Source organism: Melanostigma gelatinosum (genome assembly GCF_949748355.1).
Source record: "Melanostigma gelatinosum genome assembly, chromosome: 24".
Classification (NCBI taxonomy): domain Eukaryota; kingdom Metazoa; phylum Chordata; class Actinopteri; order Perciformes; family Zoarcidae; genus Melanostigma; species Melanostigma gelatinosum.
The window spans coordinates 4,559,812-4,573,659 of NC_136657.1; the positions used below are offsets into that span (position 1 = coordinate 4,559,812).

The 13,848-nt window shown below is 44.9% G+C and overlaps 2 protein-coding genes across 6 annotated transcripts in view; both read right to left on the bottom strand.

Annotated features, from left to right (window-relative positions):
* Positions 1-3,547: 3,547 nt before the first annotated feature.
* Positions 3,548-9,448, bottom strand: LOC306797112 (ribose-phosphate pyrophosphokinase 2). The gene is made up of 7 exons (XM_079296294.1): positions 9,218-9,448; positions 7,129-7,312; positions 6,210-6,308; positions 5,825-5,949; positions 5,506-5,679; positions 5,237-5,396; positions 3,548-5,041 (listed from the first exon to the last, which is right to left on the bottom strand). Exons 1-7 carry the CDS (start codon positions 9,337-9,339, stop codon positions 4,949-4,951), a joined length of 957 nt encoding a protein of 318 aa, XP_079152420.1. The 5' UTR covers positions 9,340-9,448; the 3' UTR covers positions 3,548-4,948.
* Positions 9,449-10,523: 1,075 nt separating this feature from the next.
* Positions 10,524-13,848, bottom strand: part of LOC306797176 (histone deacetylase 4-like) — a gene marked incomplete at its 5' end in the record, with an annotated part of 35,484 nt that continues 32,159 nt past the window's right edge. For all 5 annotated transcript variants that reach the window (XM_079296403.1, XM_079296400.1, XM_079296399.1 and 2 more), the window contains one exon: positions 10,524-13,793. In XM_079296403.1, coding sequence (XP_079152529.1) covers positions 13,754-13,793 — 40 coding nt within the window. In that variant the 3' untranslated portion in view covers positions 10,524-13,753. The remainder of the gene's footprint in view (positions 13,794-13,848) is intronic.

Here is a 13,848-nt window from a genome sequence, read left to right on the forward strand (position 1 = left end):
AGCAGCAGCTGTTGCCATGGGTTACCAGGCAGTGGACAGTGACTCCACCCCATCTGCTCAAATCCTTCGTCACTTTCTTTCAAGGCACGCTGTCCCATAAGCCACCTCTCTTCTCACCAGCGCATCACACCAGGTAATAGATGCATGAGCAATGATTGATTCACTTTTGTCCCCCCTTTTCCTAATGTACAAGCCCTTTAAAACAAAGAAGGTGTGGCTCAGGAACAGTGTTTACTGCTATTAGAGGGTCCTCGGTAGGAAGAGTTTACTTCCTGGATTGCACGACTAGTTTCTTAGTCTCTTCTTTCTCTGGCTTTAAAGTGAGCTTTGTGCTGACAGTGAGAAAAGACCTTCGTGACAGGTGGTCGAACAAGTGTCTGTCGTCACCCTGACTCTCTCCACACACACACACATACACAGATACACAATTCATCTCCTGTGCTGGTAAATCCCTGCAGGGCTTGAGACATTTAAGCCTTTTAATAGTGCACAGCCTCATAGCTTAAGTAATGCTGAAGGATGGTTTGGCACCTGAAGTTGGTGTGAAATGTAAAAACTGCACTTCTAAAAGTGCCAGGATTGTGAATGCGCGTGGATAAATGCGTGAGGGCGCCAGAAGAAGCACTCTGCGGCACAATTCTTTCGTAACAAAGTCTTTTTTATTACAACATGTTCACGTTTTTTTCCATTTCTGGTAATGGTTTGTGGCAGAGTAACATGACTTTTCAGAATTCTGATCTACTGTTGAAGGCAAACAAATGGAATCAATTGCCGGTGTCATTTTGTTTTCCCGTTTCCTCATTTGAGACAATTCAGAGACAGATTGCGACGCAAGAGCCATCCTGAAGCGCTCTGACAAAAGGGCGTTCAAATCAAAACCGTAAATGAGGTCCATTTGAGCCTCTCCCAGATCTAGATGGAACCCGTTGCATTTTCATCCTCGTGAACATACAAAAGAAAAAGAAAAAAAAAAAAACATTGTGACAGACAAACAGTATCACTTTTTTTTGGGGCATTTACATTTTGGCCAGCGTACAAACAAAGTTGTGCATTTTCATAACAAAAAAAAGCCAGACGCCTCGGCTTGGGCGCGAAAGCAGCCGCACAGGAAGTTAGGGTGTTGGTGGTGGTGGTGGTGGTGGTGGTGCGTGAGACGCTGACGAGCTTCCTGGGGCGCGGGCCACGCCCCGTCACTTTGTTGGAGGCGTGTGTCGACGAAGAGACTCGCACACCTTCTACAGCTCCCCTCCTCTGCCTCCCACGAATCCTCCTCATCCTCAGAAAGCCCCCCCCCCCCAGAGTGAAGGTGGTATATTTGGTTGAGGGGACGAGGCCCGAACCGTCCCCGGTTGGAAAAGCGTCACCCGTCCACAGGCTGTGCAGCTTGGTTGTTGTTGTTTCATACTTTCGGTTACAAAGTTATACATCTAAGAAGTGGCTGAAAACAAGGCAATGCAGGAGGAGGAGGAGGAGGAAGAGGGGGTGTACAGTGCATGACGGGAGGGAGGGGCTTCACGAATTCTCTGAGGCCTTCTCCTGTTCGATGACTGTGGAAGGAGAGAAAGGGACGGAGATGTGACATTCCTGGGTTAAAACAACACCGTGTGGAGCTTTATATGAAACACAAGCGTCAGTTCAAAAGCACAGAAGGAGTTTAGAGGAATGTGATGTCACACCCAACACCCCATGCAGGAATTTGAATCTCACCATCTTGTGTAGGCAATTTATTCTTCTCTTGGGTCTCTGTTTTCTTCAGCTTGGACTTGTCGAAGCTGCTCACTTCTGAAACGTCGGGCTTTGCGTCACTCATTGTTGCAGGTAGTCTGAAACACCAGAAAGTACGCACTTTAACAGAAGCCACATCAACCATGCGAGGGAAATATATTCATCTGTTACAATGAAACCAGCAGAGCATGAGCTTCACCCTGAATTTTTTTTATTATCAGTCTAAGGGCGTTGCCTAAATCTCAGTGTCCAAAAAAACCCCATTTGTTCACTTTAACTGCATGCGCAACCGCGGACTACTTTTCCCCCTCTCTTAATGTGCGTCCGCCTCCTTTTGTTCTCCCCGCGGCTCGACCCAGCGTGATCTGCCTCCCCGTGCGCCCCGTTACCCGACGCACAGCTCGGGATGGTGCACACGCAGGGGAGGAACGCGCCGCTCCAGACAATGAAGCCAGTCCAAAAGCGCTCAGACCGCGACATTTACATAACAACAGGAGTTCCCATGCTGCGATGACCCGAGGCAAATATGGGGGGGGGGGGGAGCCGCATGGCTTGTGTGCAAATATTCTTTTAAGATAACTAGAGGGGTTATAAATGATGTATTGTGGCGGTAAAATATTGATTTATAAGTGTCCACATGGCAGCTGTGCAACATCCGCAAATGCCCTCGTCACGTAGGCTACTTCTCCCTTCGGGTCGCAATCTGAAGGAACCACCGCCCAGATTGGCTTTTTGCACGTTCACGTCAGCCTTAAAATCCAAATTAAACTCCGTCCATTGAAAATATTCAAAAAAAGAAATAAAAAATACACAGCAAGGCGCGTTTATGGCCGAATAAAAAACAGGTTTTAATAACGGTACCGTGCAGCTCGAGCACAACAAAGGAAATCGACTGATTATGACAAAGATAAAGCACAAACGCCTGCTTTGTTGTCACATTACTCTCTATAATTAGCTGTTTAAATAGAAAAAAAACACGCTGCACTCCTTTATGACTATCTTATATCTCGTCCCTGGTTGTGTATTTGGCGCAGCATCTTTTGGGAACACACGTCCCACATTGGACTCTTCTAGCTGCAGGCAATAAAGCTGAAACAATAGAAACGCTTTGTTGGAGGAAGCTTACCGAAGTGTTGGCTGATGGCTGGATGGTCTCTTGGTCAGTGCGTTGCAGCAGTAAGTGGCGCGTCTTTGCGCAAGCATCAGATATAGTCAGAAATATGCTAATGACATCTGACATCACCAGCTCGCATCCTCAGTATCCCCCTGCTGGAGAGGCGCGAGCCCTCCATCCTCGTGCTGAAACCAAACACTGAAGCGAGAGGAAAAAAACCCTGAGAGGAGCCTCGTCTCATCTCCCTCAGGAAAGAAATGTAAATAAACAGATTTATTGGGTTTCGTGAAGCGGCACAATCCACCCCCACCGTTCTGTTATGACGCATGCCACTTCAGTTTACCATCTCTGCGGCTGTTTTACCTCAAATCTACTCTTATTTTAACCGCATTTGCTGTGACAGTGACTCTCTTATTCATATCAATGGCACATTATTTCTCCTTTTCACTTTCATCTGCCTGCAGCTGCTCTGGCTGTGCATTCGTGGAGAAGGAGCGCCCCCTGGTGGCAGCTTGAGCTTCATGCATCTCTATTACTGTCTCAGAAGATGACGTTTCTATTGTCTTTTATTGTTGGATTAAGTTATTGTGCATCAATAGTGAGCCGATGATGGAGCGACAGACAGTTCATTAGTATTCAGATGCTTTATTTGTGTAAAAAATACAATAGTTATGTGATTATTGTCAAGCAATCGTGCTGCGTTCAAACTCTAGTTTTGCCTTTTATTTAAATGAAACAGATTTGAATGTAAAAAGTAACGTTTGAGATAGCAAGTGTTATAACACGTAAAATATTAGAGAAATCAAATACTCAAGGACAAGTACCTCAAAATAGGCTTCAAGTGCAGTCATTTCCAAAACAGAAATTCATCAGACTTGATAAAAAAAGAAAAAATAGTTTTCCAGAACTTACAGCTCATTAATATGTGATTAATCAAAGCTTAAAAGGACACTGAAATGAGTGAGACTATCATTTTATTAAACTTACTGCTAATTACCTTCAAATGAACTGCTAAGGAAAGCGAAGATGAGCACCTGTAAGCCATTGTCAAAGCTTTATTGTCAAAGAAACAGCTTGAAGTGTGTGTGTGTATATATATATATATATATATAAAAATAAAAGAAAATTAAATCACGCTTTTTCCACCAACTTTCTCTTTTATCCACCTCGAGGCAAACCGTGATAGCTGCCTCGTTGGAGTTATGTGACCCATTACAGCCGCGCTGACAATTCAAATCTTGACACTTTAACAAGCTTCGGGCTCAATTAGTTTTAATGACCTTTTGGAGCGTGGGTGAAACGCCCACCTACACCTCGTAACACTTTCATCAACAACACTCCAAGAGTTTGGAAAGTTGTCACTAAATGTTATCGGGTTTTTTTTTATAGCACAATTAATAGAAGCAGAGGGTTGTCATACAGATGAGCCACCACTGGGTGACAGCAACTTATTGTGGGAGGAGTCACACTGCAGAGGTAAGACGCATCAGCACTTTCATGAGGCTCAGTAAATTCAATTCTTTTGTACTCTTGTTTGGTCAGATCAACACATTTCTACTTGTGGTGCAGCTTTAAAGTGATGAAGCACGAGCTATTACAATCCATATAGCTAGTGAAGGGTTAGGCTACATTGTTTTAATACTTAAAGCGACACGGGGGGGGGGGGGAGGTGCTTTTTTTAAAACCCATTTTTATAACTTTGAGAGGGAGAAAGGGGCAAACATATTTCAAATCACAGGACGTCGTGGAATGCTTCATTTCAAGTGAGTTCAATATGAGGTACAAACACATGGTTACATAGCGGAGCCTTTGGTGAAGGCCAGGCCTCGGCTGATCGTGGGACTGAAACATGAGGAAAACAAATGATAAACAGGGAAAAAAAGAGATAAATAGAAACGTGGTCTTCAGAAAAGGAAATGATATTTCGCGCTGTGTCTGTGTCCTGGGTGAGAATGTCAAAGACAATGTGAGGGCGGGACCTTTCAGTCATGTGGGTTTTGGCCAAAGACCATCAGGTGTTTTGCTAAAGTGGCAGCCTAGTGGCCCAACCGGGGGGGGGGGGGGGGGGGGGGGGGAGAGGGACGGAGGATGCCCTCTCTCGGTCTTTCTTTACAAGGGTACGTGGCTGAAGAGGTAGGACACAGACTCGCCGTTGTGGGTTCTCCTGATCGCCTCCGCCAGGATCATGGAGATGTCGATGACCTGGAGGAAAAGAGTCAAACACGAGTGACATAAAAGCTACTGCAAAAAAAAAAAAACAGCGTATAAAAAGGAGAGCGAAACATCGCTTGAGGAGGCCCTCAAGGTACGTTGTATTACACAACAAGGGTGATGGTGCAGCCTCAAACACAAACGCATGGCACGTATTAAAAGGTCAGAAACTGTGTGTGTGTGTACCTGTATTTTGGGGCACGCCTTCATCTTCTCTTCCTGTGGGATGGTGTTGGTCACCACCACGGCCTCGAACGGGGCGCTGTTGATGCGAGAGATGGCCGGACCGGAGAAGATGCCGTGCGTGAGGATGGCGTAGACCTTTACCGCGCCGGCATCTATCAGCCTAGAAGGGGAAATTATTCTAATTCACCAATCTGAATTTATTCTACTTGCATTATAACCCATGCAATTCTGAAAAAACTATTTTATAGAACAGTAGAAAGGACACGGACTTGTCGGCGGCGTGGCAGATGGTGCCACAGGTGTCGGCCATGTCGTCCACCAGGATGGCCACGCGGTCCTTGACGTCACCCACCAGCACCATGCGGTCCACCTCGTTGGCCTTCTTCCTCTCTTTGTGGATGAGCGCGAAGTCCACGTTGAGACGGTCTGCGATGGACGTCACGCTGGACAGAGAGAGAGACCCATTAGACCTTTAACTGCTCCTCAAACAAGGCGGCTTGTTGACTCTCCATTTGGCCCGGTGGAGGCGATGAGCTGGAGCTTCAGGACGGGGAGACGTGCAAAGCAAACACTCTGTGTGATCCGTACCGTTTGGCTCCGCCGGCATCTGGAGACACGACAATGCAGTTTTTCCATTCGGGGATATTTTCTCGTATCCACTGAAGCACGGCGGGCTCTGCGTAAAGGTTGTCTACGGCGATGTCGAAAAACCCCTGAAAGAAAGACAACGGTTACTAAAAACCACACGGCACAACTGTATACTGATGTGCACAGTCTCTTTATTACACTGCCAATAGGTTGTCCCTGTCTGTACCGGTTATTACAACAAACGGTATTTTTCTGAGCCAAAAATATTGTGATATCTACTCTGGGATGAAAACTTGCAGCAGTTTGTGACACAAACGTTCCCTAACTTCAGGCCTTTCAGGTGTTCTTTGCCCCGTTAGACCCAGAGAGAAGGCGGCGGACTGACCTGGATCTGAGACGCGTGGAGATCCATGGTGATGATGTGGTCGGCCCCGGCTACAGACAGCATGTTTGCCACCAGCTTGGCTGATATGGGTGCTCGACTCTGGGACAAGCATCAAGACACAGTCGCTTGAGGTAAGTAAGTAAGTAAGTAAGAAAAGAAATGTTGGAACTCTTGCAGAGGAAAGCGAGAAACTCCCCGCCGTGAGCGGCGTCTTAGTGAGTGTGTCTCGGAGAAAACACTCGTTTGTTTGGAGATCAATGACGACCAGATGCTTGAATTTAAAGAATATCACCACACAGCGAGACGGGAATAAACTCCCCGAAACCGCTCAAATCAAAGTATGGATGTGGTGAACCACAGCGTTCCTTGAATAACTGCGTGCAGCATTTGGACCTGGTTTGCTGTTGTGGCTACAACACGAGATAATGATTTACAAGATAAGCAGGTTGTGTGAACCAGTTTCTCAGCCTGCAGGAACGCCGATGTGTCAATCTGGGATTTTCCGAGCGAAGGCACAGATTGCGCTGCAGTAACACCGCGTTCGTCGAGTACGCTGTGTACGTGCCAGTGTTCTCATTTGCACATCGGTGTAGAAGTATGTAACCTGCGGCGCTACAGTACAAACATTTGTTTTAAAAGGTGCATTCACAGTGACTTGTTTTTTATGCAATTTAGAATTCATACAAAGTACATAAACCTTTACTTACTACGTTAGCAGATGTACGGACATTTTAAGTGTTTTTTCAGCAATTATAACTTCTATGAGTTCACATTTTATATTATTATTACAGCCTGTACTTATGCGAGGAGTTATAGTTGTGGAAAAATGAATTAAAACTCTTATCTGATTACAGTAGAAGTAAATGATAGTGTTGTAAATCATTTGGTAGAGGTTAAAGTAATGTGTGTGTGTGTCTACCTTGTCCTTTTTGTCCTGCCGGGCGTAGGGGAAGCAGGGGATGACGGCGGTGACGCGGGACGAGGAGGCGATCTTACAAGCGTTTATCATGATGAGCAGCTCCATCAGGTTGTCGTTGATTTCGCCGCAGCCGCTCTGCACGATGTACACGTCTTCGCCGCGCACGCTCTCCCCGATCTCCACACTGCGTGAACGACAAAAGAGGGAAACGCGTCACCTTTAGGGCTCGACTCAAGAGCAAAGGCCCAACGTGAGCCGGGAAACAGATTGAAATGAAACGCGTTCTAATTAAGTGTGCTCAGCCCACGTATACGGTTATGTGCGACAGGATGTTGAGAAACTAATTTGGGCCGACACCCTCTGCTCATCGGAGGACCTTTGGGGGGTTAAAACTTTAGGAAGTAAAAGCAGCACTGCCCCACACACAGTCAGTCAGTGAAGCAGGCAGCATGTATGTGAAACATTCCTCTGTGGGGGGAGGACCATGTCCCCGGTCTCAGTCATGTGATCACTGAACATCTACAGTTGTAAAGGGTAACAGGCCTGTTTTTTGGAGGCCAGGCCCAACCCCAAAACCTCTTTCCCAGGAATCCCCTCCCTCACCTGGCAGAACCTGAGAGGAGAGATGTTAGCGTATCACTCTCACCTCGTGGTTAGTCTGTGAGAATAATCTTTGTTTTGCACTCTGTGTTGCCCAAACAGCTGTGTTCCCTAGAGACAAATCGGCCGCGCGGATAATCAGAGTTTTCCCCGGATTTTAGAGCTGTGGGTGTAAACATCAACAGCAGAGAGAGTCTTAGCAGATTTTTAAAAAAAAGGGTCACGGCAACTTTACAAGCCCAGCGTTTTAAAGCGCTCTTCAGCTTAATGCAAAGGAAAGATTACACAACAACGTATGCCGTCTGGTGCATGCTTGTATCCAGAGTGCATTACAATACAATCAGTGAGCGATGTTCACTAAGCCACAGAAACACACCAATGCAGCGCACGGCTCCCTTTGACTGAATCAAAAGAGACTAAAATGCACTTAGAAAGCCACAAATACATTCAAATGTATGCAAAGGTTCAAGCTGCATCGCTTTAAGTAGTGTTGTGGTGAGTTCAGGTCGACTGAGAGCAAACAGGCCAGCATGTGGCCCAAAGGTCATCCTGCAGAAGGGAGCTACAACAGCCTCTTCAGGGCCTCCCAGTGACAGTGTGGGTAATTTGCCATGCAAAAGTTAAACCGTGGTAGCTGAGAGCGTGCAGTTAGTAATTTAACGAAATGGTTAGCTCGGGCTGCTTTTGGAAATGAGCACAAATGAAGTGCATGTGATTGAAGCAAACTTCCTTAGCAGTGCAGGCAGTAATGAGAGCTACCTACACATATATGTGTATTAACCTGCAGGTTATCCTCTTAGTTTAGAGACAGAGTTTAATACCTCTGTTTAGGTGACTGTTCTGGCTGCAGTGAGCCACATGTGTAGCATCCATCTAGCTAGGAGAAGGCACTAGGGTGTAACGTCACATTTTGTATACCCGTAACATTCTGTTCCAACTTCAAAAACGAGCATTTTTCTAGCGCAACAATTTTAACGGTTAACAAACAGCTACCCCGTTCTCGTGTTAAAAGGTTACCACACATAGTTGAGACGGGTGAAGGGGGCTTGGTGGAACAAGAGATATACAATATTTGGCCTCCTCCACATTTCACACGAGAAACGCACGTACCGTTAGCGTACTTAGCATCGTACGCACCGAACAAAATACTACGTTACGTAACTCGATATTAACTCTGGTTCTGCCCGTTTTGGGTCATTCTAACGGGCACACACGGCAGCTGCAGTCATCTCAAACCTCCATTTAAACAGTCGCCTATAAGCAGAGATAAGAGGAACTGTCCGGTAAAGGGCGCACTGGTGTTAGCCTGCTGTGTTTACATGTGGCTAGCTAGTCACGTGTCAGCCCGCTGGATAGTAAACTATTGTTAGCCTCGAGCTAACGTACCCACATATGATACAGAGGCTGGGGCGACATGAACAGCTAGCACCCATTTGCAACAAAAAAAAACAAAAGTCCAGCCGCACAATAAGTCTAATAATCTACTTGCCATGTCTCCTGGTTGCTGAATTTCTTCGTGATCACTTTCCCCAGCTCCAGTCCTAGCCGATCGGCCACTTTCTGGGACAGGTCGTGGTGGGAGCTCCCGCTAAAAAGCACGATGTTAGGCATGTCCGGGGGGGGGGGAGAAAAACCAGTTTGTTCAAGAAAATAATAAGTAAAGAAATACGACAGGTCGCCCACTTAAGGGGTTATGAAAACGGGGGGAAATTAAGCGTGCAAATGTTGCAGCACTGGTACCAGCGTGAGAGGAAATACCAGGTCAGCATTAGCATGTCGAGGGAAGTGGCCTCCTCTCATTGGACGGTGTGGTAGTCCACTGACACATGTACACTTATTACGAGTGTATTGTTTATCGGTGCTAAACACACAAACGCCTGTTTTCATTTGATTAGCAAAGCGTTTTAACTGTTTTAATCTCCTTTTAAAAATGTACTTAAAAGTGAGTGTGTTTTTTTTTTTTTTACCAGCTTAATTTATTTTATATTCCTGATTTGTTTATATTTTTTGTATAATTTTAAGACTATTTGTATCTTAGATTTAAAGCACTTTGTGGCTTTATTGAAAATCTTCAGGATGTTAAAAATCATCCAAATGAATTATTTATTGAATATCTTTCTGATTATTCGCAATACATTTAAACTGGTTTATTTGTGGATTTAGTCAATCCTGAAAGCATTTTATTATATTATTGTCATTATTTTTATGTAATACCAATACTTTCTTCTTCTACTTACCCCCTTCACTTGTAATTATTATTTTAAGAGGAAATGCATTGCTTGTATGTAGTCTCATTTGTCTTGTCATTTTCTAATATTTGTTCTTTTCAAACTCAACTTCCAGCTTTTTAAAATACAATTTGAAGTCTTTCGTAATCATGAAGTAAACATGTTTTTGGTTTTCCCACATTGTGACATTTGTGAGGATGTCACCTGATAGCTGCTGCTCTGAACACTTGTGATATTGGCTCTTGTAATTAGATGTTCCACTCAGTGGTGACATACTTTCCACCATCACTGCTGTCATGTGCCGGGCAGCTAACCGTACTTCAGATGCAAGCTCAGGTCAGAAAGTGGAGGTTTGTATTGGGAGATGTCCTCTAAAAACGACGAGGGTTTCTCAGATGAGATAATGCTCAAGCAGCAGCTGTCCCGTCTTTCTAAATAAAGTTCAGGAATTCAACCACAACCAGCACTGTTGACGATTCGCACTTGAACTGATTTTGTGAAAACTCTCATTTTTAACCCCCGGAAAGCTTTTATGTGAGCAAAAAGAAATCGCACAACTGCAGGTCGTTGTATTTTTCAGAAATATATTTTATAGATGTCAGAGATGAAATGTCCAAAGCGTAGGTCCCAAAGAAAGATAACAGTTTTCATCAATAGAGACAAACAAACAAAAAAATAACGTTTTTATCCATTTACATGTAAACCAAGAATTGCTCTTGAGCCACAGTGGTTATATATATACATATATATGTATTATATATGTATATATAAATATAGAACTGGCCGAGGTGGGTGTGACAATCAAACGACGATGCCCTTGTTTCCAAACCTTTTTCTGAACCAATATCTGCCGTTTCTCTTCCGTAATCGTGATCTTTGAAAGAGGAACATTCTTTGGGAGTCTTTTTAACTTGTTTGGCAGAGCAAGTTTCTCTCTAACACAGTCCGTCCATGTTGGAAGTGCTATGTTGTGTTAAAATCCCTCATAGGAAACGATATTCAATAAGAACAATATCAAATGATTGACCAGGGGAGTCATTCGGACAAAGTTTCTTGAGTTGTTTTCACACCAGAGAGGAAGAAAGCCGCCCTGTGCCTGGTGCTCTTGGGAGTTGTCACGGGAGGTTGTTTCTTTTTTTTTTTTCGTTTTTTCTCCTTAAAATCCTCCAGTGTTCTTCTTCTATTGTGCAAATACATTTTTGTTACATAGACAAGCAGGCATGCTGACTCACAAACCATGCAAAGAGTTAAAGTTGGCGCGAGCAGACGGCACAAAAGAAAGCAGTGTTAAAGTTTAAAATAAAAAAAAACATTCAAATAAAAAGCCAAATTAAACGAGTAACAAGTGGAATGTTTTGTTCGACGTGAAACAAATATCTTTCTAAAATGATAATTTAAACATGATAGTCGTCTTTAATCGGGTGTAACAAAGCGGTCGACAGATGGGGGATCATTTGAATGCAGTTCGATGTCGTACTGGTGTCAGATCAGTTGAATTGAAGCGGGAAAAGGGAAGAAGCAGACACCGATGTTACGGACAGTTAAAACATTACAGTGCAACACATGCTCAGAAAGAGATTTCTAAATTATCGGCGTTTATCCATCCAAAAACGAGTTCCAAGCTCCACTTCTTCTGACGTCCGCGTCCTCTCCTTCTCTTTTCCCGCAGAGGAAAAGTCAGCCAGCTACATGAAACGGCATCCAAACCTCTTTTTTTTGGGATGTGTGATGTTGTCACAGTCGAAAGGTTAATAAGTGCATTATCACCTGGAGAGGAAAAATGTATCAATTAGGCAACAAAGTGATCAAAACGTTTTACTCTGAAGGTGTTCGAAAAGTCAATTGCAGTGTCGCTTGATGACCCCGTTTCACTTGAGGGGCGACTTGAAAACAAGTCGATGACGAGTTTAAATACGCTGCTTTTTCTTTTCCTTTACGTTCACGGAGTGATACCGCACACCGTACTGTTTCGCGCTCACAATAGCATAGCTGTCATTAGTTCGAGTACATTTATAAACTTTCCACATACAAATCTTCTATAAACAGTACATGTTATAAATACACAGTTGATGAAAATGCGGAAAGGCCGAGAGAGCCGTAGAAAGAAAGAAAGAAAGAAAGAGTTGCTCCTTATTTCTGATAAATACAAGAAAGAAAGAAGAAGTGACAGTCGTACTAAGTTGGTGAATGGCAGCCCTATAACTATCCAGAAAACGGATAAAAACACACAACAAAATCTATGGATGAAAAAAAGTTAGAAAAATAATCTTACACAATACAAAATAAAACACGCTGACCAAACACATGTTCTGATATTGTAAATTGACAACTTGATGTGGAAATCATACATGTAGATACAAACGGGCAATACTCGAGACTACTGCCCCTCAAAATATATTCAATTCAATATACATGGCTAGTGTGGAGCTCACACGAGCCACCAAGGTAGTTGCCAACCGGCGGACGCAGGGGAGGCCGATCGGCACGCGTCCGGAAAAATCAGGAAACATTGAACTGGGTACCGGGAGCCTTTTGTGAAAGGGCCAATACGAGAAATGTCTGCGGACTTTGCCGGCTAAGTGGAGTGAAAGTATCACGGTAAAATGCAAACTCATGCTTTGGCTTTTCTTGCTTGGCTTTCCTCTTTTGGATGACGTTCAAAACAAATTCTTGCACAAAAAAACAACAACAACCCCCGTCTGGTCTCTCTCCGCTCAAACGCATGCTTCATGTGTTCACAAAGCAATGACTTCAGTTAAAGGGAAGCTACATCAAAGGCTCAAACCTTTTGGACAGTCCCATCCCATCGCCTCGTTTTTGAAGGTCTCCACGTTTGCACCGTTTTTTCCACCGAAGCCGGCAACTACCTTTTAACAAAGCGCTTTCCTTTCTTACAGAAAAATAGATCCATCCAAAAGTAAAGTAACTCTTCAAGAGAGGCCGCGAGAGACGTAAACGTCGTCGTCACGTTTCCAAGTAAACATGCTGAAAGATTGTTTGCCCGGGAACTCTCCGTCCCGTCTCCTCTTCCCTCGCTTCCTCGGGCGAGGGGAATCTTTTTTCTTTTTTTTTTACTTAAGGCAATCTTTTCCTGAACAATCCTGAAATCCAGCGGACCCCCTCCACCAAGGCACTCCTCTCGCTCGTCGGCCTTCAGGGAAGGCGAAAGGCGACGGTCTCCTCATCAAATCTTTGTAAAGGCCGACTCGAACGCCGGCCGACCCAAAAGTCCACAGTGAACGCATCTTGTAAAATATGACCTCGGTTGCCGCGATGGCCCCTTTCGTCTTTCGTAAGGGACGAATAGTCGAAGAAAAAGAGAAAAGAAACTCCCGAGCTGTGATTGGCAGCCGGGAGCGCCTGCTGTCCCTGGTGTCCCTGGGGTCAGAGGGCAGCCGTGTAAAGTTTGTCTGCGGCTCATCGCACCGTCCTGCGACGAGACCTGATCTCGCCCCCCCCCCCCAACTCCAAAATACGCTCGCCCTCTCCCGCTGCCTTGGCCACCGTGGGGGCTATGAAGACTAACAGAAAGAAATGAGTGTCTCTGAGCGAGTGCCGCCAAGCAGCGCTGTTATGTTTAATTGTTTTTCCAATTCAGTCCTCTGTCTCCTGATTGGCTCCCTACTCTTGAGGCTGAGCCCACCCCCTCTCCCTCGTTTTTTTAGTTTTTTTGGCCGAGGGGCCGCCAATCAATGTGACCGACGTGATGAGTGGGGTTAGGGGGACTAAATGAAGGGAATCAGTCGAGACTCTTCTCAGGAGAGGTCAAAGGTGTGACACCCTCGTGTTTGCCTCAGTTACAGTGGTTCCTCCTCCTCCATGGGCTCCTCCTCTGGCCTGGAGGACACAAACACACAGCAACAAAAAAGATATTCAATCTCAAGCTGACGTC

Bases quoted from the DNA above. Each gene is read 5' to 3' on its own strand.
- LOC306797112 (XM_079296294.1), bottom strand. From the start codon at position 9,339: ATGCCTAACATCGTGCTTTTTAGCGGGAGCTCCCACCACGACCTGTCC. The intron at 6,309-7,128 runs GTAGACACACAC...TGCTTGTCCCAG, and splicing joins GGCAGGACAAAAAGGACAAG to AGTCGAGCACCCATATCAGC. The intron at 5,950-6,209 runs GTCAGTCCGCCG...TCTTTCTTTCAG, and splicing joins TCCACGCGTCTCAGATCCAG to GGGTTTTTCGACATCGCCGT.